General features: G+C 45.2%; 1 protein-coding gene across 2 annotated transcripts in view; it reads left to right on the top strand.

Moving 5' to 3' along the window:
- The window catches only part of KIAA0825 (KIAA0825 ortholog), a 2,111,807-nt gene that overhangs the window by 277,306 nt on the left and 1,810,943 nt on the right, over nucleotides 1–23,558 (top strand). For both annotated transcript variants that reach the window (XM_069225418.1, XM_069225426.1), the window contains exon 5: nucleotides 11,858–12,521. In XM_069225418.1, coding sequence (XP_069081519.1) covers nucleotides 11,858–12,521 — 664 coding nt within the window. The remainder of the gene's footprint in view (nucleotides 1–11,857; nucleotides 12,522–23,558) is intronic.

Here is a 23,558-nt window from a genome sequence, read left to right as displayed (position 1 = left end):
CTGCGCACTGTCCCTTATCACTGTTTTATACACCTCCCAGAGTATCAAGGAGGACTCAACTGACCCCTGATTTTCCCAGAAGTATAGTTCCGTGTCTACACAGAGCCCATGCGCCACTTCATGGTCATGCAGGTCCCAACCCCAAGCTTCCATTCTGACTTCCCAATCCGTAGCATCAGGGGGGAATGGTCCGACAAACCCCGGGCCATATAGTGAGCCTGGCGGACCACATCTGCATCCCCGGCTGGGGCAAATATGTAATCCAACCTAGAAAATTCTTTATGAGCCCCAGAAAAGTAGGAGTATTTCCTGTCCGTGGGATGGGCACGTCGCCAAAGATCCGACAGACCCAATGTTGCCTCAAATTGATACAGTGGGAATGTGAGCCCCGTCCTCCAGACACCCCTGAGTGATCTAGCTCCATATCCATTACCTTATTAAAGTCACATCCCACCATGTGGGTCGAGGATTTAGCTGCCAATAAATTCTCTGCAAGCTTATCCAAAAACAGGAGCCTGAAGTCAAGCCGGGGCATATATATTTATAAATAATACTTTCTGTCTACCCCAGAGTCCCTGTACCCCCACATAACTTCCGTCTGGGTCCACCCACAGTCTTGAGATATGAAAGGGTGGGGATTTAAGGATTAAAATCACCACCCCACCTGGAGACAGATGTGTAACCTGCATGTGCCAATGTAACATAGGGTCCTCTACCCAATATTTACACCTGGTGCCTTTGAGATGTGTCTCCTGTAAAAGTACAACATCTGGGTGTATTCTCTTTATGTACTGAGACGCCAGACCTCATTTAATGATGTCCCCAAGTCTGTTTACGTTCCATGATAGCACAGAGAAGGCCCGCAGATTGACTCGGAGCCTTATGTCACTTGTTGGAGTCATTATACTTTAAGAGGGACCTCAGTGTGCGGGAGAGGAGCCCCCCGTCCCCTGCTCCCGAGCGTGTGGGCGGGACAACTGATTGCCAACAATTTAGAAGACGAGACCTAGTATGCCTGCATGTCTGTGGTGTATCCGAAGTCAACATAAACAGGCAAAAAAAAACAACAACAAAAACTGCTTCTCCACCTCCCATGCGCCCCTGTGAGTATGAATCCCCATGCTACCACTCACCGGGAGTCGAGAGGTCTGTAGCCCCTCCCCCCCCAACTCACCCCTTCAAAACAAAACTACAACTCACGGGGCGCCTCCACACGAGAAGACTACCCGCCACAGCCCTCACCACGACGGAACTTGTGTAATGTCTAGATTGCGGTACAGCACCACCTACTGCTCCACTTAGTCCTTGCACAGGATGGTGCTATCGCATTCAGTTCCTACTCCTTCGGCCCCACATTATTGCGTTGCCTACACAGTCTGGACCCCTTTCTGCCCGAGAACCGTTTCTTCAGTTTCTAGTCGAGTAATGGCCGCCACCAACAGATGTGGAGACCCCGCTGTTGACCCTGTGGTCGCACTCGTGGCCATCCCTCCCATGTCCGGCACCATATCTTCCCCTCTGCCTCTCCTCCGGATCACCAGGGCCCGACTGTCCTCCGATTCGGATGCTGCTGCTCCGCTCTTTCGCCACGGCGTGTCTCCATCTCCTCTCTGCCACCTCCGACCCCTTTTCCTAGGTCTCGACCGGTCTCGCCACCTCATGGCCCGAGGGGGCCCAGGTCGTCTGCTCGACTCATTGCCACCTCTCCCAGACAGTTGAGGGCGTTCCTCCAGGGATTGAAAGAAAAGCGTTTCCCCTTGGAAGATGACTTTTAGTTCCGCTGGGAAGAGCAGCATGTATTATAGTTGGAGGCTATGGAGTTTGGCCTTCACAGAGTCAAACGTGCACCGCTGCCTCTGAACCTCCCTGGTGTAATCGGGAACAATGAGGATTTAGAGCTTTCATGCTGCACCTCACTCATCTTACAGACCTCCCTCAGAATCATGTCTCTGTCCTGAAAGTTTAGGAAATGGGTGATCATGGGCCTCGGCGGCGCCCCAGTTGGGGAGCAGCCCCTAACGCCCGGTGGGCCCATTCAGTCACAAAGCAGGACGAAAACGTATTTGTCGGCAAGACACCTTTCAGCCATGTTTCCAGGAACCGGCCCGCATTTTTCCCTTACGTCCCTTCTGGGAAACCCACGAATGTCAGATTGTTCCTGCGGGTCGGGTTTTCTGCATCCTCCAGCCACCACATAATTTCTTTGTTGAGGACCCTAGTCTCGGCCATTTCCTTGTTGAGATCTGGACCATGTATTCCAAATCCGATATCCGCGTTTCTGCCGACGTGACCCTTTCTTCCACATTCCAGAGATCTTGCCGCAGGAGGGATACCTCACAGTGTACTTCTCCCACTCGTCCCTCCAGAGCCTCCCACGAGGATTAAGTAGCTGACAGAGGGGCAACGTTATCAGGTTCTGCCGGGGGGAGGAGGAAAGGTCACCACCCTCGTATAGCCATCCACACACTCCTGTCTGGGTTGCTTGGGTTCCTTATCTCTCGCCATCCCAGTGTTTGACCTACGACCTACTCCTCTGATGGTCCTCCACGAATAACCAGCACCTTGGCCTGCTCCTTCGCGGGGCGCTCCTCCCAGCGATGTCCCGGAGGGCCCGTTTCCTGCCAGGCCAGCCTTCCCTCCAACAGTTCAGTCTTTCCAGACAACAGACGGGGGCCGGGGGCAGAATTCTCAGTCCTCCACCAAAACACTTCCACTACTGGATTCTGCGGCTTGTCACTTGTTGCCTACTCGTTTCTGCCCCTCCTCCATTGGTCAGTCAGGGGATCATGAGGGCCAAGTCCTTTATGGTGCCTCAATCTGTTGGCGCCAGTCTGCACCTCGCTGTTGCAGCCCCTTGACTAGGGGACTGTAGCGGGGAACAGGAGGGGAGGGGGGATCACCACACCCCCCTCAGTACACAGTATCGCCTTCGACCCCCCCCCCGCAGCCCACCTCAGACTTCTTGCCCCCTCGCCTGCTTCCTCCGGTAGGGTGGGAGTTGGGGAGGAGAGGCCACCATCTCTCTCCGTGTGTCTGCGGGCAGAGAAAAAGAGGAAGCCTCTGCTCCGAGCAAGCGAGAGCTGTTTGACAGCTCTCAAGCTAAAGTGTTTGCTGCATCAGAGCAAACAGCTGTGTCCAGTGGGTATGCACCTTGGGACATAGCAGGAACCTGCCCTCTGGGGTGACGGTCTGAGGGCCATTATTAGACTTTGCCCCGGGAAGATGGTGGTTCCTGGGGCTGGGGGCCCGCCACGGTCCCCTTCATTATTTTTTTTCAGCTCAGCGGAGGTGGCGGTCCCCAGGGCTCAAGGGGTCCGCAGGACCCCTCTTACTATAATTAAAATAAACAGCCCGTGGAGGTGTTGGGTCACGGGGGGCGCATGGCTCCCCTACTATTCAATTTAAGCCCCGTCGCTTTAATTTCATGATTTGCCCCGGGAAGGGGGTGGTCCCCAGGGCGTAAAATTATATATATTTTTGCTGCGGATTCGCAACCCAGTCGCCAATTTGTGGCAATTGTTTTGAAAAAAAAAGTTTGTCCCCCTTAGTGGGCCCCTTTTCTTATTTTTTTTCTTTTTGTTCTGGGACTCGGCTGAAGCCAAATCCCAAGATGGCTGCCAACACTTCCTTGTTGAAGTGTCAGCCAATCACATCTCAGCACTAGGATGGTAAGGTTTGCAGAGCCTTTGCGTCCTTATATATATACAACTTAGTTTTTTCTTTATTATTTCAAAAGCTACTGAATAGTTTTACACCAAATAACAAAAGGGCTCTTCCTCGATCTAGTGCTACCTTTCTGCCAAATGTGGTGTAATTCCATTTAGAGGTCCGGCCTCTATTCCTGTTCAAAATCCATATGGAAATGAACATACAGAAAATGCGTTTTGGGACCCCCCCCTTTTATAGCCCCTGCTTGAGGAATCACCTTGAAACTTTCCATACACCAGCTGAAGTGAGCGGCCTATTTTTTGGCGAATTTCGTGAAGTTTCATCAACCACGGCAAAGATACAGGCAAGTAAATAAACTCTTTTTCTATAGAAACTAGGGCCTAACTATAACTACCTAGTGGCGACTGCCATATACATACATATGTATATTACAAGAAAAGGGGATTGTCCGTCAAGTGACAAAAAGGAGGGGTCCCAAAAATGAGTTTTCCACATTCATTTTCCGATAGAAACTTGGACAAAGCTACAGTTCAAACTACTGGATGGGTTTACACCGAATTTAGCAGAGAACTAGATCTTAGTCCAGAAAGAGTGCTTTTTGTGATTTGGTATACATCCTTTCAGTAGATTTTGAGCGATTAATGCTCAAAAACTTTGTATATCTAGGGGTGCCGAGTCTCAGCGGATCTGACAGATCTCAAGCTGAGATTTGATTGGCTGCCACCACATCAACCAAGAAGTGGTGGCAGCCATCTTAGGAATCAGGACTCAGTCCTGAATTATAATTTTTTTTAAAAAAAAGACATAATAGGGCCGGTTAGGGATACCCAGACCCCCAAGGTCTGGTGGTGGTTGTTGCAGAGGGACCCCTCCTGGGGCCACAAACAATTTTTTAAAGATTTTACCACAAATTTGCAGAGGATCTGCAAATCTGCAGCAAAATAAAGAAAAAAGAACAGAATACCTCACATTTCTTAAAAACCTACCATCCCCATCCCCCAAGGCCGCCTAATTATATGAACGGGTGGGGGCGCACGGGCCTCCTCCCTGAGTCTAGTAAGTCCCCATCCCCAGGGCTGAAATGGATAAAAAAGGGGAGGGGGCAGCATGGCCTCTCTCCCCAAGCCTTAAAAAGGCCCTCTGGACCCCTTCTCCCAAGGCTGTGATTCAAACTACAAGGGAGGTGGCCGCGTGACCCCCCTGCCTGAACCTTCAAAAGCCTGGGGACCCCGTTCCTTGGCCCAGCTCACTTACTGTGTCTTTGCGAGCTCACCCCCGGGACACAGTTCCTTGGGCCAGCTCACTTACTGTGTCTTTGCGAGCTCACCCCCAGGAGACAGTAGTTTCCTGGTCTGCACTAGCACGGGCAACAAAACAAGGTTTTGCTCCCATCTGGCAGTAGCATTTTCAAATCCCCTGTCAAACGGGAGCAAACACAAAGTCTGCTTCCAGCGCAGCAGGGGTGTACAAAGGCCCCTGCGGTGTGGGATGGCCTGGGCTACTGAGGGCCCCCTCGGCACAGTACTCTGGCCTGAGAGCTTGGCGTGAGTCCGGAGCGGGAGGCCCTCCAAGTACTGTGCAGGGGCCCCCTACAGTTTTGCTACGCCACAGGCCAACAGGAAATTTAAAATGCCCCTGTCGGCTGAGAGCAGACTTGTCTTCTATTTCCCTGCCCACACTGATGTGGGCAGTGAAGCAAAACACATATTGTTCCCACCAGAAGGGAACAAACAGAAAACAGCTGCTCCCTCCAAGGAGGAGCAATGCTGGTTTCCGCACCATACGGGCAGCTGGCTGGGCCTGTGGGTACCCTGGAACTCTTCAGGTGGCCCCCATCCTTTTGGTGGGTGCCCTGGTTGGGCACCGGGGCACATACATATAATTGATGCGGGTCCAAGGGGATGGGATCCCTGGGGTCAAAATAGACTCATGGAGGGGGGTCCGCATGGCCTCCTCCCTTTTAGAAAATATATGGGTCCAGAGGATGATGGGGTCCCCGGGCCAATTAGGGCTCGAATAAGGTGTAGTGCAGCCCCCTCTACTTTTATTTACATTTTAGCCCCAGGGGATTGGTTCCCCAGGGCCTAATTAGGCTCAGGGAGGGAGGGGGGGTGAGCCCCCACTGGACCCCTTGGTGCAGGGGCCAAATTCCTCCTCCCCTTTTTAATTGACTTTGGCCACAGAGGATGGGGTCCCCAGGGCCTGATAAGACTTGGGGAAGGGAGCCTTACACCCATCTCTCCTTAGAATTTGGCCCTGAGGGATGGGATCCATGGGGCCTATTAAGGCTCGGGGAATGGGGCTGCATGGCTCCCTGCCCTTTTTTGTTGTATTGGGCCCTGGGGGATGGGTCCCCAGAGCCCAAAGGCCCACTCTACGCTGTATCACTAAAGGCTGTGCGTGGTCTGGGGTTGGCAGCCTGCAGAGGGGATGGCTGCCTCCAGGTGGGTTGCCCACAGGGCCTGGCCTGCGGCCATTCCCCTGCTGAGCTCTGTCGAAGGCCATGCACAGTGTGGGGTTGGCTACCTGCGGAGGGGTTCGACACAGGGCCTGCAGATAACCCCCTGATGCACATGGCCACAGGCCCTGCAAAGCATGGGGTTGGCTGCATTGGGGGATCCGGGGAGGGGGGAGTATTTCAAGAGCCAGGCTTTGTGGGGAACCCCTTCCGTGGTGCGCAGTGAGGGTTGGTTACGTATAATAATAAAATATTACTTTACATTTTAAAAAAACTAGAAATTCACTAAAAAACAAAAGATTAAAGTAATGTTATATTTAGGTGAAATGTTCAGTAACGACAAAGTTTTAAAACCACAGAAATTCACCAGATAAAGTTATAGTTATCTCAAGAAAGTACAGTTTGTTCCTAAGGTAACTATAACTCGTGCCCTTGCCATGTACTGCTAATTACCCCACATATTACATCACTCATGACATCTTCTATGACATTATTGATATTATCACTGCAGCATTTGCAATGAAATTATTAATGATAACTGTACATGGCGGGGTGCGAGTTATGCATACCTTAGGGCATGAGTTACAGTTACTTAAGATGACAATAAGTGGTGAATTGCTGTGGTTTAAAACTTTATGCTGTTACTGAACATTTCACCTAACTGTATTGTTACTTTAACTTTTGTTTTTTTCAGTGAATATATATATATATATATATTAAAAGTCTCATCTTAAGGAGGAAAATTCAGCAAATCCCTGCTGTGTGTGAAGAAGAAAGCAGCAGCAATATGTGTTAAATGTCCATCATTAGCTGCTGCAATGAACTCTTAATGAGGTGCACACATATCTACATTCATGCATGTCCTTGACATGGGGTGGGACTGAAATGCTGGAAAGAGAAACTGGCAAGTTAGAGAGGCTGGAAGGTGAGAGAAATAATTAAAAGTTACTTGAAATTGCAAATACAATGAAAGGTACAAAGAAGGAAGTTAGAAGCAGGGAAGAAGAATTGACAATAGGATTGAACTAAGGAAGGAGGAATAAAAATACACTTTTTATAAGCATTTGAAAAATACCAATACTGGCCCTCATAGATCCTAAACCATAATGGAGGAAAATAATATCCTTCTTAACAACTGATGTAGCAATATGTAGTGTTCTTTGTCAGAACTTGAGAATACAAAACAGGGAAAATACCATTACCAAGGTGGTATGAAGGGTAAAGTGAGAGGTCTCTGAGCTCACGGATAGCAGAGGCAAAGGAGCTAACCTACAAAGCAACTTAAACCCCACAATGGTTCCTGTGGCATCTGGGGCGTCCTATCTTCCTTACATATTTAGCACTTGGATAGGGGTCTCTCAAACTTGGTGGTGGAGAACCAAAAGAAAAGTAGGGATCTCCTAGAGTATGAAAACCAGACATAAAAAGAAAAGAAACAGCACTTGAATTATTTCAGGCCTAGATAAACCAACAATTAATCACAAGACCATCACTATTTGAACACTATTGCATCTCAATGAACACAAATAACACTTCTGCATGCTCATTTGTCCCTTAACTATTATTACTCCTCTCGTACTGCCTCAGTCATCTAATATCTAGACTTATTCTCTGTATCTGCTAACATTGTCATTACCCGCACCCCATGTACAAAAGTGTTGTAACATCTGACACCCAATAGGGTGCTATGTGTGTTCTACATACCTGAAAAATAATTGTTCTTAATAACAATCAGCTTTCTAAACACCTCTCATCATATGCAACTGGAAATCAAGGTATCTTGCGTACAACCTCTCGAACTACAAAATGGAGTATTGTGGTGGTTATGCTCATGATGAAGTCTGCAAGGAATTTGGATAATGAAAATTAGGTAAACAATGTAAGCTTATGTATAATTTGAAAAGAGACACACTAGTTGTACACACATTCATTTGCACACACCGTTCTGATACATGTCTACTTAACCATCACAATATGTCTAATAGTATTTTAACTGGCTGCTCTGAATTTGATTTATGAATATATCTTGGGCTTAAGTTTTGCCTAATATAGTTTAGCAGGAGTCCTACGGCTTGTGCATCCCCAAGGGGCCCTTTCCTTACTATATGAGGGCAAGATAACATTGTTTGTGTGCTACATCACAGGCTTTATGACAAATGTAGCAGGAGTCTTGATGGCAAGAACACAGCGTTCACTCACGATGTGTGTGCAAGTAAACAATGAGTGCTTGGGCACTATATGTTTTTAATTCATATGTTATTACTTTAATAGTTTTGTTGTCATTTCTCCCTTTTCAGTTCAATCCAAATAGGGTTTCTACACTTATATGTAAGTTATTTTCACACACACACATTCTAGACACATCTTAGCTTTCTTTTGTGAGGACTATGTATTTTCACATTTATTTGGGTTCTGACGAAACACTGCTTGATCTTTTTCCAGAACTAAAGGTATGAAACATGCTGACCAACACACTAGGAAAAGAAAAATGTCAAGAACCTTCCTGTGTCTGCCAACTGCACTTATCAAAAAACCTCCGGCAAAGAGTCCCCTTGTGGGGCCTCTCGGGCATTGTAGTGCCAGCCCGACAAGGAGCAGGCTTGATGATGAAGCATAACACCCATTTGGGTGTATGAGTGCTCTTACTTCTAACTTATTAAGTGCCCTGTTGACTTGGTGTTGCTTTACTACTTGGGTGCAAGTAGGACTTCACGTCTCTGAACAATCTACCTATGATGTCTAGATCATGTGACATGATATCCAGGAGGCCTGTTTTGTTTGTCTCCCTATTTGTATTTTATTTCAGGTAACATGACTCTGCATTCAGAGATCAAGGCAAGTTAGTAGACTCCCTTTACATGCAAGTATTAGCACTGCATGTGTTGTTTGTTGTGCATCTAAAAGCGACTGTGCATTGACACGGAGGCAACATAACATATGGGCGTCCTGATGAAAGCCCTGGACCATGTTGGCCACAGGATAGGGGCTGAAATATGCTGACGGAATAAGGCAGGTTCATAGGACCATAATACCCTAGGAATCCCCTCTGAGGTGATTTTAACCCATACCCACGCTGACCTCAAATAAAGGGACACCTTGGCTATAGTGAGGTATTTTTATGTTTATAGCTTTTCCTGGTAGGAAAAATATCAAAATTGCTCCCTGCATTATGGTTGAGCCCACCCTGGCTTCTAGGAGCTGGGGTGGACCCGATGATAAAGCATGCCACTACTAGAGTGTGTGAGGGTTACATATAAAAGAAAAGGAGCTCTTTTTTCTGACAAGATGTCTGGATTTTGCGTAGGAGAAGAGACTCAGATTTATGCTGGGATTCCCTTTTTTGTGGCGTCTGTTTGAGATAGTGAGAAAGTATTCTCTAGATCCTTTATTAAAAATATCTTCCTTTCCCTCCCAAATGGCAGGGCTGTACCCGACCTCAGTCCACTTTTTTTGTGGTATCAATAAGTGGTTCTAGCCTGCAGTGCAGTGTTCTATTTGGTTTGTTTTGCATGAATTTAACTTGTATGTATTGGAGTCCTTTTCCTTGGGAAGCTCTGCAGACAATGCAGAGTGCCTTGAACAATGCCCTTCTAGTTACAAGTAGCCAGGGGTGTGATTGCAGGACTAGAATCATGCGTTTTCTTGGGTGAAGGCAGACAAGAAGTCTTGTTAAAGCATTTTGGATGAGTTTCTATTTTGCCTGTGATGAATGTGGGTGCATCAAGGTATTGGCTGTTGGCATAGTCAAGCTTGGAGGTTATGAGTGTGTAGATGGGTTGCAGCTTATATTAGTGTGCACGCTATGGGAAGCTGCAACATAGTGTTTTCATTGTGTGGAAGGCATTCTTAGTGAGATCATTAACATGCGGTATCAAGGATAGGTCGAATCCATGGTTACTTCTCTTGATATTGTTGGAGGTGCTTGAAGTTCCTTAGGCCATATGGCAGTAGGCTGGTACTTTTACCATTGCCCACACATCATAATCTCTGTTTTTGCAGTACTGTCATTTAGATCATTATTCATCATCCATGTTTTTATGGCACAAAGGCAGTCCTCGAGTTGTGAACTGTAGAGGTCTTCGGGGCTATCCATTTTTAAAATAGTTTGGGTGACATCTGCATAGTTGAGGTTTTATGATTTGATCAGATTTGCTAAGGGGGTTAGGTAGATGCTGAATAATAGAGGGGAGATGATGGCCCCCTGAGGAACCTCACAATGTTGTGTGTGAGGAGGTGATGTGAAGGGTGGCAGGTAGACTACACTTTGCCTGTCTGAAAAATAAGAAGCAATCCATTTTAGAGAATTTTCATGGATTCCGAGATCGGGGAGTCTTTAAAAGTAGCATGTGGTGGTCAACAGTGTCAAATGCATCTGTTGAATCCAGATGCAACAAGGCAGCTGTTCTTTTAAAGATTTAGGTAGTTGTCCTCTCCAGTCATGCACAAAAACGAATCAGTTAGGGAGGTTGCTTTTCTAGATCAGATTAGCAAAGGAACTAACAATTTTCACAATCAAAAACGATTATCCTGGACTATGGGGATGTAAGTGGAGTCTTCATGAATTGCTATCGGTGACAAGTGATGCACTTAACCAATGTCACCTCCTCCAGTAGTATATTCTTGTTGAGATTATTTTCAAAATTAAAAATGTATGTATTGATAAATGAGTTCCACCGTCATACACACATGCAAGGATGCTACTGTTTATAAATTGATGATGATTAAATAGATTATGAGTGTATCAGTCTTCCTTTCCATCAATTGAGTCTTGCTGATGAGACCCATGATGGAGAAGTAGGATTTTAAAAAAAATACGTTCTCTTACTTAAGGTTGTCAAATATGGACATCACTGTTGTTTTGTAGCATTATTGTTAAGATAGATTTTTAAAGGGTATAACATTTGAATAGGTTTACCAGACGTACTGACAGTTATGTGCAGCAGAACTTAATGTGTCTCACGTGCCATACGTTAAAGTGTCACCTATGAGCCGTGAGTTGCTGATACAAATTTGTTTCTTATCTGTTTCCGTGATGCCACTGGTTGATACCAAGCAGGTACCTGGTGTGGAGATCTATGAGCTTGTGGATGATCCAACATTAAGTGCATCATAACATAGAAACTGCTGGAGCCGTTGATTCCCTGTCGAGCTATGTGGCCCTTGTGATTGTAGATACTGAGTGCAACATAACGTCTGGCCAATAGAATGAAGGATGACATCAATTAATGGGCCATGGTGTTTGCGTCATTGTTTGATAAACTGGATTGCTAGAATGTACATCTGTGGCTACTGAGATGTTATGCACCTGACCTAACCTGAGAGCCACTGTGACTATCTCATTCTTCTGTCAATTTATCTGCTAGGTTTTCTCCTGTAGATTGCTCATGCATAGTATATGGATCCTTTTTATGTGCTGCTGTTTTGATAAAAATACAAAACGTGATAAAATTCAATTAATAACATAATTCAATTCACTATAGTGTTTTCGTGTATATTTAAACTCCATCAATTCCTCTTATAAATCTGCTTCCTGATAAGCTATCTGGGGTAGATCATAAAACCCATATTTTTTTTATCAGGCTGCTATTTAAAATTATATAATATTCACATGTATGTCAATGTTATCAGTAAAATATTTTTTGTTTCCTTATAACTGTTTTAAATATTTGTGCCGGATAGTATTAATGTATATGATAAATGGTCATCTAACATTTCGTTTTACTTCTGCAGTTGTCCTTGCTTAAGAAGCAGCAGATGGAGGAGGAAGCAATACTTGATTTGCTTCAGGACATTTCTAATCGTTGTGGGGTCTTGTTTCCACGTACTCCAAGTGGAACTTCTTTTCATTTTACATCTCGAAGCTCTCTGCATGCTGTCGACGATGACTCTTCTATGGATGTTACAACTGTCTGGAATGATGTGAGATTACACCTTCGGCGATTCTTAGTGGACAAATTGCAGAGCTGGCAAGGAGTAAGCAGTGTCCAATCACAGGTCCAGCTCAGAGCTCAGTGTTTGCAGCATCTCTTGTTTCTTTATCCAGAATCTGAAACTTTAACAAAATATCAATCAATACAAAAAAAGTTGGTTATGGATCTCCTTAATAACCGTACCTGGCCTACAATGGATGAAATTAACTTTGAAAAGGTGGTTCAGAGTTACCAAACCTCTTTCTCTGTATTGTACAAAACAATAAGAGAAGACCTGGTACTGTTGAGTGGGATGATAGAACCTGCTTCAGCAGTAAAGTTCATAAACGAAACATTCCTAGAAATGATCACAGAGGAGGTAGCAGCACTTCTAAAAAGACTGGGTGACCTACACTTCAAAGAAGACACTCGAAATGCACTGAAAATGATCAGAGGCAAACACAGAGGAGCAGTCCATGCAGTGGGTTAGTGCTGTTTATTGCATGAATCCTTCCGCTACATTGTAAAACGTAATGTTGCTTGGTCGACACAAACATCTTGCCCTGGCTACCATCATAAACATAAATTAAGGCTAAAATTGTAAATAGCTTATTGTACTCCCAATGTTCCCAATAGTAACTGTACCTATGCAGACCAGACATTTCACTCTTCCACCAACAAGTAAGTATATGAGGTGCACCTGCATGTAGCAAAGGAGAATGAATATTACTAATAAGCCTGTGTAACTAAGTTCTCCACAGCGAAGAGTACGTGTTCCTATGTTAGCCAATGTGTATGTGCGTTTAGCCCCAAGACTCATCAGGTACAGGATCCTTACTCAGTTGTCATCTTTACCATGGCAATGAGGTAAACCACTCAGGCCCTCATTTTGAGTAGAAGTATTCCACTCATAGTGGTAATTCCAAGTGGAATTCTGCCACTTGCAATTGGTAATGACCTGGTGTGTCCAGGCGTGAAATTGCAAGGTTCTCAAATTCCAGACCCAGAAACCTCAAGTCTGCAAACTCCAAATCTGATCATTCTAGACTTTCAGGTTTACTCTGTAAGCTCTGCATGTAGTATTACTTAATCCTTAAATTGCATGTGATTTGTCTTGGGTGTATTAAACTGTGTGCAGATCCTCTGGCTGTATCTGAGCATACATAATAGCTGAATTTAGTGTCTGAATTTAATTTGCTTTCATATACTGCCACTGGCACACTCTTGGACTCTCATACCTCCCTGTGTGCTGTGAGGGATTTTCATATCTCCTCTGTGAGGGACGAGCTGGCCACAAACTTTCGGTGTACAGCCACCAATGTAAACAATAGGATTCAACACTACAAAAGAAAGGTGAACGGCACAGTTAATACCCATGAGGACTGTCTGCACATTGGTATTGTGTTGGACTGATGAACTTTACCCAAACTAGAGAAGTACACAGCAAACGCTAGAGATGTGGTTTCTGGCCCACCTACTTCCAGTTAGACACCATTTGCTCTATTGGCCAGATGTACGAAACATTTTAGTTGTCGCAAACTTTCTGATTCGCAGAATTGGCCCATTTGCTGCCTCTAAAAAACATTTCTGTATATACCGAAGCCCAATTTACGATTCGGTCACCTATTACCAAATCGCAAACAGAGTCTGTGATTTGGTATTATGAAGGGGGGTGTTAAGGGCGTCCCTCCTTATAGCAGCTTGCAGTGGAATGTAAGAATGTTTTGTGACTGAAATGTGGTTGCACAACATTCGCAGTTTGTCACCAACTTGAAGTTGGTGGTAACCTATTTAAATGGGAAGGGGTCCCTATGGGACCCCTTCCCCTTTGTGAATGGTGGTTAAGAGCAGGCAGTGGTCCATTCTTACAAAGTCAAAAGAAAACTTTGTATTTTTATTTTTGAAGTGCATCCCGTTTTCCTTTAAGTTTACCTCGCTGTTTGTGATTATCCAATAGTGAATCGCAAAAATTTGCTATTGGGTAATCACAAACACTGAGGTACTTACATCAGGCCCCATGTGTTCTTACCTTCCAAATATCAATTGCACAGAGGAACTGTTGGACTTGGCTGGACAACTAAAGAATCTGATGGAGTGACTATTTCACACTCCTGTTATTCTTTGCGTCCAGTACCTTTAAACTAGCCACCCTTTGTTATGGTGGCTGATTTTCCCCCTCACTCCATAGAGGTCTGTGTCTAGGCACTGACGCATAACCATATATGGCCTAGAACTGCATGCAGAATGCTTTTAAGCACTATACACTTTTACAGAAAATACTCAAACACCTTTGTAGATAGAAAGCATTACCTGTGTAAAATAATTAAACATTTCATATCTTTCTTTCATATTTCAATATGTATATATTGTATATATTTATATAATAATTGATTAATTGGATGTGAAATGAAAAGTGTAATGTAGAATGGTTGTGATACTTGTTTATCTAGCAGGTCATGTTTTTTAAGCATAGTATTACAGTGCCATCCATGCCAAGCTAGAAAATGACAAAGCCTTTTGCCATTTTTACAGAAAGGTCTTTAAGCATAGGATTAGTTTGTGCCATCCATGCTGAGCTGAAAAATGACAAAAGCTTTTTATCAATCAAGGCACAGTATTGCAGCTTTTGATTGGTAACATACCATCTAAGCCAATTTGGAATGACTAAAAGCAACCCCTGACACGTGTCCTGCTCTTCAGAGAGATATAGCTTTGTCCAGATAAAAGGGAGCACCCAGTGGTGTTGTAGGGCACTCCATATACAGAAACTGCTCTCCATCTAAAACTTAAGAAATACTCAGAGTGCCATGCTTCTTTATATATATATATATATATATATATATACACACACACATATATATATATATATATATATATATATATATATATATATATATATATATATAAACCCAGCGGTTAAAGTTGCGTTATTGTTAGGTGAGAAATTAGGTGAGAAATTCAATGTAATATTTTAAACAAACAAAACCACTGAAATTCCCCAGTTATAGTTATCTCTGTTAACCATAACTCATGCCCTAAGGTAACTATAATTCGCGCCTCCGCCAAGCATAGTCTTCTCATCAATAATTTCATTGCAAATGTTGCAGTGCTATTACCAGTGACATCATAGAAGATGTCCTGAGTGGTATGCTATGTGGGGTAATTAGCAGTGGCAAGGCACCCCCTTCCCCAAGTGGCCCTGGGGAATCCATCTCCAGAGCCATTTCTTAAATGTAGGGGAGATGGCTGCACAACCCTCCACCCAAGTTTTAATAGGCCCCAGAGACCCCATCCTCTTGGGCTGAGCGCCATAAAAAATTGAGGGGGCCTTGCAGCACCCCTTCCCCAAGCCTTTATAGGGCTAAGGACCAAATCCCCCTAGGCCTGAAATCCATTAAAAAGGGGAGGGAGACGCCTGCCTCCCTGGGTCTTATTAGGTCTCGGGAACCCCATCCCTGGGGCAAATGCAATTAGAAAGGAAAGGGGCTCTGGGTGGCCACCTCAGCAAGCCCTAATAGGCTCAAAGGGCCCTGCCCCCTGGGGCCAGAGGTGAGTGCCCTGGATCCAACAAGGGGTACAACAAATCACTAGTTGGGGGGCCACGGGGTTCAGTCAACCACACGTGTTACAGCTATGTGAATGACATGCAGATTATTCTAAAACTTGAAAATCCTGTAAACGTAGACCCACTGAGACTTAGTAAGTGCCTTCATGTCACTGAGGAATGGATGATGACCAACCATATTAAACTTAATTCACAAAGGCTGAGATTTTGGCATATTGACAATAGAACAACATCCAACCTACAAAAATATGGCCTGAACAACTGGAGGCTCCACCAGCGACAACAAGGCAAAAATAAAGTCCTTGGTGGTAGTGATAAATTCAAACCTATCTTTGGCCCCACGTTACTAAAATCATTGAAAGCACTTTCTATGCAATGTGAATGCTAAGACACATCTTCCCTCACCTAGGATACTATTAGAAATCGTTTTTCTCAAACTCTCAATATTGCAGTTCGATTACGCAGATGGCCTGCATCTTGGCACTCCCTGCTTCTTACTATGAAAACTACAAAGTGTCCAAAACATCTATCGAAGAAAGATAGGGGGTGAAACAGATGACACTGGTGTTTCAAACATTACAGTGGCTGCCGAGAGCCAGATGCTTTGCCTTTTAAATCCTTTGTACCATCCACGTAGCCATCCAAAGGAAAGGACCATGTTAAATGCAAGAGAAATTCTAGTGATACTCCCAGAACAGAACACTACACTTAAGACCAGTGCCTCACTCACTCATGTCTTCCTATAATAAAAAGTTCACTGATGAGAAAGCATTTTCTAGATAGGTGGCAAACCTTTAGAAGTCCTCGCCATCTAATAGTCAAAGCATTTAGGATCACTTACGGTTGAAAAAGGAATAAATTGCTATGAATGGTGAAATTAAGAACCTGAATAATTGCGACACTTTGCATCAAAACTGGACAGCAGCTTGATTGTGAGAGAATACTCTTCCACATAGTGCCTGAAGGTCACAGGCACACCACAATTGAACTCTTATCTTGGCAGGTTGTAAACAGCCCAGGTTGGATAACAGTAGTACCTAAGCGTCACAAGAATCACCACAGGCCAACATGGCCAATAGCAGTGAGCGCAGGCTGAATGACTGTTCAACACTCAGCAGTCCTGTTAAAATGCTGCTAGCCCAGCTGGCTATTATCTTAACAAACCACAGCTATCATAGCACACGTTTATAGTATCAGAATTGTACCACCAGTCCACCAAAACCACTGTGTACCAAAAAGGACAAGCAGCAGTGCTTGCAGGCATCTACCACATGAGTCTATCATCCTGTACTCCTGTAGGATAGCCAAACACTGCTGGTCCTCATCTCCCACCACACTCCATACACTACGGATCATGTTAAACATTCTTCATATTATAACAACTGTAATTCAGACCATCCAGGTATCACTCAGTCCTCACTCTGCCCTCTCTGTCTCTATAGACTGGTAAGATTCACAGTAAGGAGTTCCTAATAGCTGTACCTAGCTTAGAAAGTGTATAGACATTTTCTACAATTACATGCAACATGAAGATTTCAGAGCAAATTATAACTGCCAGATAACTATTAAGGTTCAGTCATTTCTTATTTATCCTTCCTTCATTGCACTAAGCAAATCTACCTAAGAGATGTCAAGAGCACCACACGCTGGTCACTCAGTTACAATACCAAAACACTTATCACATAGGCTTATACCAAGTACAGTAAGTACCCTTCCAGCCAACCCCATGGCATGATGTGGTGACCAGCCGTTATTCAGAGCTCAACACTGTGATTAGAGGTGCATTATAAATGCATTTACAACACAATACGGTTAGAAAAGGGCATGAAAAGCTATGTTAAAACTGAACAGACATGCGAGACATAACTCAACCCTTCCTGCAGTTTTACAAGCTCCTACTGGCAGACCAACTTCCTGCAGCTTTTCTTCTATTCTTTGAGCTTAGCTGAGTCATACATATTCCACCTTCTACTCTTACAACTTTTACAATGCGCTGATGTTTTGTTATGTTTTCCTATCCCATCCATGTATATGGGAGGAGGGTAGTCATTAACCTGATGTTTAGGTCTGTCTTGAAAGTGCAACTGTCAGCTGACCTTCTAACCTATACCAATATTAGTCCACAGTTCTCTGCTTCCACAAAAATGCATACCCATTTCCATGCTATTTACATGTAATGCTTCACAACATTATCATACAACTTTCCTTAATGCCGGGCTTATTGTCATTGTCATTGCTTGTTTGATGGTTGGGCCAAGTTCTGCTTAAGTAAGCCTTCATAACTTATTTCTTCATTTATTTTGTATTATTATTATTCAAACACAGTATAAAAACAGTACACATCTTGAACACAGAGAGCGTAAAGATTAGAGTGAAGCAAGATTGTAAAAGCACTATATTGGTTTTCTGTTAGAGATTCGAGTACAATAACAATTAGAGGTGCATCAGTCCACCACCAACAACTTTGTTATGCCAGCCTTTTTATGCCTTACCTTATTTGTATGTCATGTTGTCTGATCATCCAAAGCTCCTGAACTCGTGCCATGTACACCCCCGGAGGGGGTCCCAGGTATCCTGTGGCCTGTAAGTTAAGGGCTGCAAATTGTACTATATCTCCAGTTGTTATTTCATAACTTTTTTATGTCAAAAGATATCCTTTCTAAATTTGCATATCTTTTCCCCACATGATGGGGGTTATAAGGAGACTAAGGTTTGTAGTTTATCCAGTATTGGATCTTTCATAAATTCACATGCTTGAAAATTCACATGCTTGAATCATCCCCGTCGTCGAAGTAGGAGTACCACAGTACATAAAAAGCAATAATTAACAAATAAAAATGTTTTTTCTATAGGCTATAATGGTAACACAATTCACTCATATAGCCTATCTAAGTCCTTTTGTGAAAGGACCCAAACCTGGCTGCTGGCCAATCAGGCACCAGCACCCTCTAAAACACTCTCCAGAGAAGCTCTTTCCCTCAGATTTTCCACTGCACCTCGTGTGAAGGGAGTCTCCCTGAGCTCTGCTCAGTTTTCTGCTTCTTCAGAAGTATTTTTCTCTCAAGAAAACTCTAAGGATGTCAGATTCTTCTAGAAAAGGCCTTTTCCGCCCTTGCAAGACCTGTGGCAAGAAAAGGCTCCATGTGGATGATCCACATAAAGACTGCTTATACTGCCTCTACCCATAACACCAGGTGAAGGACTGCAAGATATGCTGTACTTTCTCCACAAAGACCCTCAGAGACCAAGAGGGTAGGCTTTTGACATGGTTACAGGCAAAAACTTGTACTCCAGGTGAGGAGAGTGGGTCAGAAAAGCCACACAAAAGGTCCAAATCTGAGGACCTGGGCCAGGTGGAAAGATCCAGAAAGTGGCAGAAATGACATCATAGAGAAGGTGCAAAAGGATTACAGGGCTCAATTTCTTCTGAGCCATCCTCTCCTCGTCAAAAGAAGGAGTAGTCCCACTGTTCTCCTTCCTCTGAGCCTTCTACCTCTAGAAAGGTATCCATCAAAATTAAGTCGACGACGACACCACCGTCGACGACCATGAAGACGACAACTGTGTTCACTTCAACCGTCTCCACCACCTCGTCGACGAGACCATCGTCGGCGACGACTACCGTCACGTCGGTGGTAAAGGCTCCTATTTCTTCTATTAAACCTCCGTCGACAAGGATTCCAGAAAAAAGTGCGTCGCTGACAATGTCGACGCCTTCGTCGACTAGAGCATTGTCGTTGATGACATCGTCTACGAAAGCCCCGTCGACTGCAACACCACCGACGAGAGCTCCTTCGGCTGTATCACCGTCGACGAGGACACCGTCGACGAGGCCGTCATCGACGAGACCACCGTCGACGAGACCACTGTCGTCGACACCATCGTCGACAAGACCGTCGATGGAAGGATCATCTGTTATGACAGTGCCATCGACGGGACCATCGTCGTTGACACCATCGACGATGCCAGTGGTGCCTGTGAGCCAGTTAGAGGCCATTCCTACCTCTTCTGGGTCTCCTGATCTTCGAGCCATGGTTAAGATCACATCTTTGCCCAGATCGGCGATCTATCCTACAGACACTTCACCAAGTAAGGTGTCAACCTTATTACCTAGTCATTTGCTGGACTGGGAGGAATCGGATGAGGGTCCATTTGGAGATGCACACAGCCCATCCCAGTTGCATGTCAAATACCAGGAAGAGGATGAGGATGATGAGTATGATCAATATCAACCTTATTACTCTCATCAGGAGTGCTATTATCAACCGCCTCAACCAAGAGACTCTATCCAGATGCCTGCCTCCTTGATCCAGGACTTACAGTCAGTGTTGCAGGATTATAGGAGGAGGTTCCCAGTTACAACAGAAGATCAACCTCTGCCACCAACTTCTCCTGTTACACCAAGGAGCATACCTCCACCTCCAGCTACTCCTAGGATAACTCCTCATTCCGTGTTAGCTGCTCCCCCTCGAGATGAAGTTTCTACATCAGGGGAAGAGGAGGAAGAAGGGGCGATATCGACACAACAGCATCCTACTGAGGAATGGGATGACTACTTAGCCCCCACTCCTTCTCCACCGCCTCCTCGCCCTTCAGATTCTCCACCGGAGGGTATAGGTGGTTTTCACAATTTAATGGATAGGGCGGCTGCACGCATTCCACCTGCCAACAACTGTCTCGCAGTCTGAATGCTTCCTCCATGATTTTAAAGAACAAGCAAGGAAGTCTGTAAGGGCCATTCCTATTATTGACTTTATATGGAGCGAGGGTATCAACATCATGCGCAACCCGGCAACCAGTTCCACCAGTGCCACAAAAGCTTGACAAGAAATACAAGGCAATTCAGGACTCTCCGGCATGTCTAACTGGTCACCCAAAGCCGGACTCTGTCATCTCTCAAGCGGCTCAAAGGCGTTCTAAGAACCTGTCTGCGCCTATCTCTACTCCTCCAGACAGAGAAGGAAGGAGATTAGATAACGTGGGCAAAAGGTTCTCGTCCATGTCAGCAATTACTGTTCAGGCAGCAAATTCCTTAGCGATCTTGGGTCGTTATGATCAACCAATGTGGTCTGATATGTAGGCTTTATGGACCTCATCCCAGAAAGCAAACAAGCAGAGGCACGGAAGATCCTCCAAGAAGGTAAGCGTACGTCTGAAGAGATAATTGACTGCGCTCTAGATATAGCCTCCACTGGGTTTCGTCAGCTGGCTGGTGCTGCGGTATTACGCCGACAGGGTTGGCTCAAGGCCACATCTTTCATACAGGAAGTGCAGTCCAGAATTCTTGAAACGCCTTACGACGGAGAATCTCTCTTCGGTAAGCATGTAGATGACACATTGCAGGCCATCAAAGCTGACACTGATACTGCCATGTCCCTGGGTACCTTGCAGTACCGGAAACAGCCCTTTCGGGGTGCAATAGGAAGGGGATTTACCTCATTTCGAGGTTCCTTTCACAGGCAGTATCAGCAGCCCAAATATAGACCATCCTATCAGCAGCAGTATAGACAACCATCCACTGCCTCATACGCCAGAAGGGAGGAAAGAGAAGACAGGGTTCCCAAAACCGGGATCCACCCTGAAAACAATGATCATCACCAGGCATCGGCTATTTTTCCCCAATATTTACAGGCTCAACAAGTGGGAGCAAACATCTCCAATTACATCCAGGAGTGGAAAAACATAACATCAGACAAATGGGTGCTGGATAGTGACACAAGGTCATACCTTGGAATTCATACTAAAACCACCGCACCATCCACCAGGAACATCCAAACTGTTCCATCTTCACCTGCTTCAGCAGGAAGTGTTCCTGATGCTTGCCAAGGGAGCGATAGAAGAGGTTCCGGTTCAGCAAAAAGGTCTTGGGTTCTATTCCCGGTTCTTTTTGATAAAGAAGAAGTCAGGGGAATGGAGACCGATACTAGATCTCAGGAAGCTCAACAAGTTCCTTCGGAAACAATCCTTTCGGATGATCACGCTGTCGGATATCCTACACCTTCTCAATCCTGGAGATTTTTTGACAACAATGGATCTCCAGGATGCTTATTTCCACATACCAATACAGCAAAAACATTGCAAGTACTTCCGCTTTACTGTGGCCGGTGCCCATTATCAATTCAAAGTTCTCCCATTCGGTCAGAAGTCAGCTCCACGAATTTTCACTAAATGTCTTGCCCCAGTCGCAGGTTTTCTCCGCAACAGGGGTTTTCAGGTGTTTCCATACCTGGACGACTGGCTCATAAAAGCTCCTGCTTCACTACTAGCGCCCAGGGCTACAAACGCTTGCCTGAAATTATTTCGCAGAGTGGGGCTAACAGTAAACCTACAGAAGTCAGTCATCCTTCCCTCACGCAGGAGAGCCTTCTTGGGTGCAGAACTAAACACCATCAAAAACAAGGCATACCTCACCCCAGCACGGCAGCAGAAGCTAACCAACTTGGCTATCAGTATTTCCAGAAAAAAGTTTGGTTCAGTACGACTGTTCAAGTTGCTTCTAGGCATGATTTCCTCAGCCATCGTCCTAGTTCGGCTAGCAAGATTGAGAATGAGACCTTTACAAGAGGAGTTACAGCTCCAGTGGACCCAGTCGCAAGGATCCTTCGACGACTTAATAAGTGTTACACCAAGAATTCGGCAGGCTTTGCGATGGTGGTCTCAGACCAACCATCTCTCCCAAGGGCTTACTTTTCTAACGCCAATAGCAGATTTTATCATCACAACAGACGCTTCCTTGGAAGGCTGGGGAGGCAATTTACAAGACATGCGCATTCAGGGAAGATGGTTGAATGCTCAGAAAGGAATGCACATAAATCTGTTGGAATTAAAGGCGATCCACCTCACGCTCAAGGCTTTTCTTCCACGCATTGCAGGGTCATCAGTGTTGGTCCGGACGGACAACACAACAAGTATGTTTTATATCAACAAGCAGGGAGGAACAAGATCCCTCTCCCTCTCAAGGGAAGCTCAATCTCTTTGGGACTGGCTCACTCTGCACGATATTTGCCTCAGGGTGGAGCACCTGCCAGGTGTCAACAACGTCCTAGCGGATTCTCTCAGCAGGACGGACGACAACTGCCACGAGTGGGAACTCAACCAGAAGGTACTCAACAGCGTCTTCCAATGCTGGGGACAACCGATTCTAGACTCGTTTGCCACCAATCAGAACGCCAAATGCCAATTCTACGCCAGTCGATACCCACTCCTGGGGTCGTGGGGAAATGCTCTTTCGATGAGATGGTCCGGGATCTTTGCTTACGCTTTTCCCCCCATCCCGTTGATCCCCAGGCTCCTCAGGAAGATGAAGTCGGAGTGCTGCAGGATCATTCTCATAGCGCCCAGATGGCCCAGGCAGTATTGGTACACGGAGCTTCTACTCCCGTCCGTGGCCAATCCCATGCGCCTTCCCTGCAACCACGACCTTCTCACGAAGAATCTGGGTCAGATCCTTCATCCCGATCTAACATCTCTTCAATTGCACGCTTGGCTCCTGAGCTCTGAGAGTTCCAGGGTATGAGCATTGATCAGGAATGCAGACAGATTTTATCTAGGGCACAAGCGGACAGTACAAATAAGACGTACAAGCTCAAATGGAAGAGATTTTGTGTTTGGTGCTCTCAGAACAAGTTCCATCCTTTACAGATGAAGCCGGAACAAATTCTCTCGTACCTTCTCACCCTCTCAAAGGCCGGTTTATGCCACACATCGGTTTAGATTCATTTGGCAGCTATAGCCTCCTATAGATGCGCTGCTGATATGCCCTCACTCGGCTCATCCAGGATTATTAAACAGTTCATGAAAGGCCTCTTCCGCACTTTTCCTCCGGTGCGTCCACCTCCGCCAGAGTGGCATTTGAATGTAGTCCTGTCCCAGCTAATGAAAGCTCCGTTGGAACCTATTCACAGAGCTGAACTCAAGTACATCACATGGAAAGTGGCAACTCTGCTTGCTCTTACTT

This window comes from Pleurodeles waltl, chromosome 1_1 (genome assembly GCF_031143425.1).
Source record: "Pleurodeles waltl isolate 20211129_DDA chromosome 1_1, aPleWal1.hap1.20221129, whole genome shotgun sequence".
NCBI classification, from domain to species: domain Eukaryota; kingdom Metazoa; phylum Chordata; class Amphibia; order Caudata; family Salamandridae; genus Pleurodeles; species Pleurodeles waltl.
Note: the sequence above shows the minus strand (reverse complement) of the source record. Positions and strands in the feature narration are given on the sequence as shown.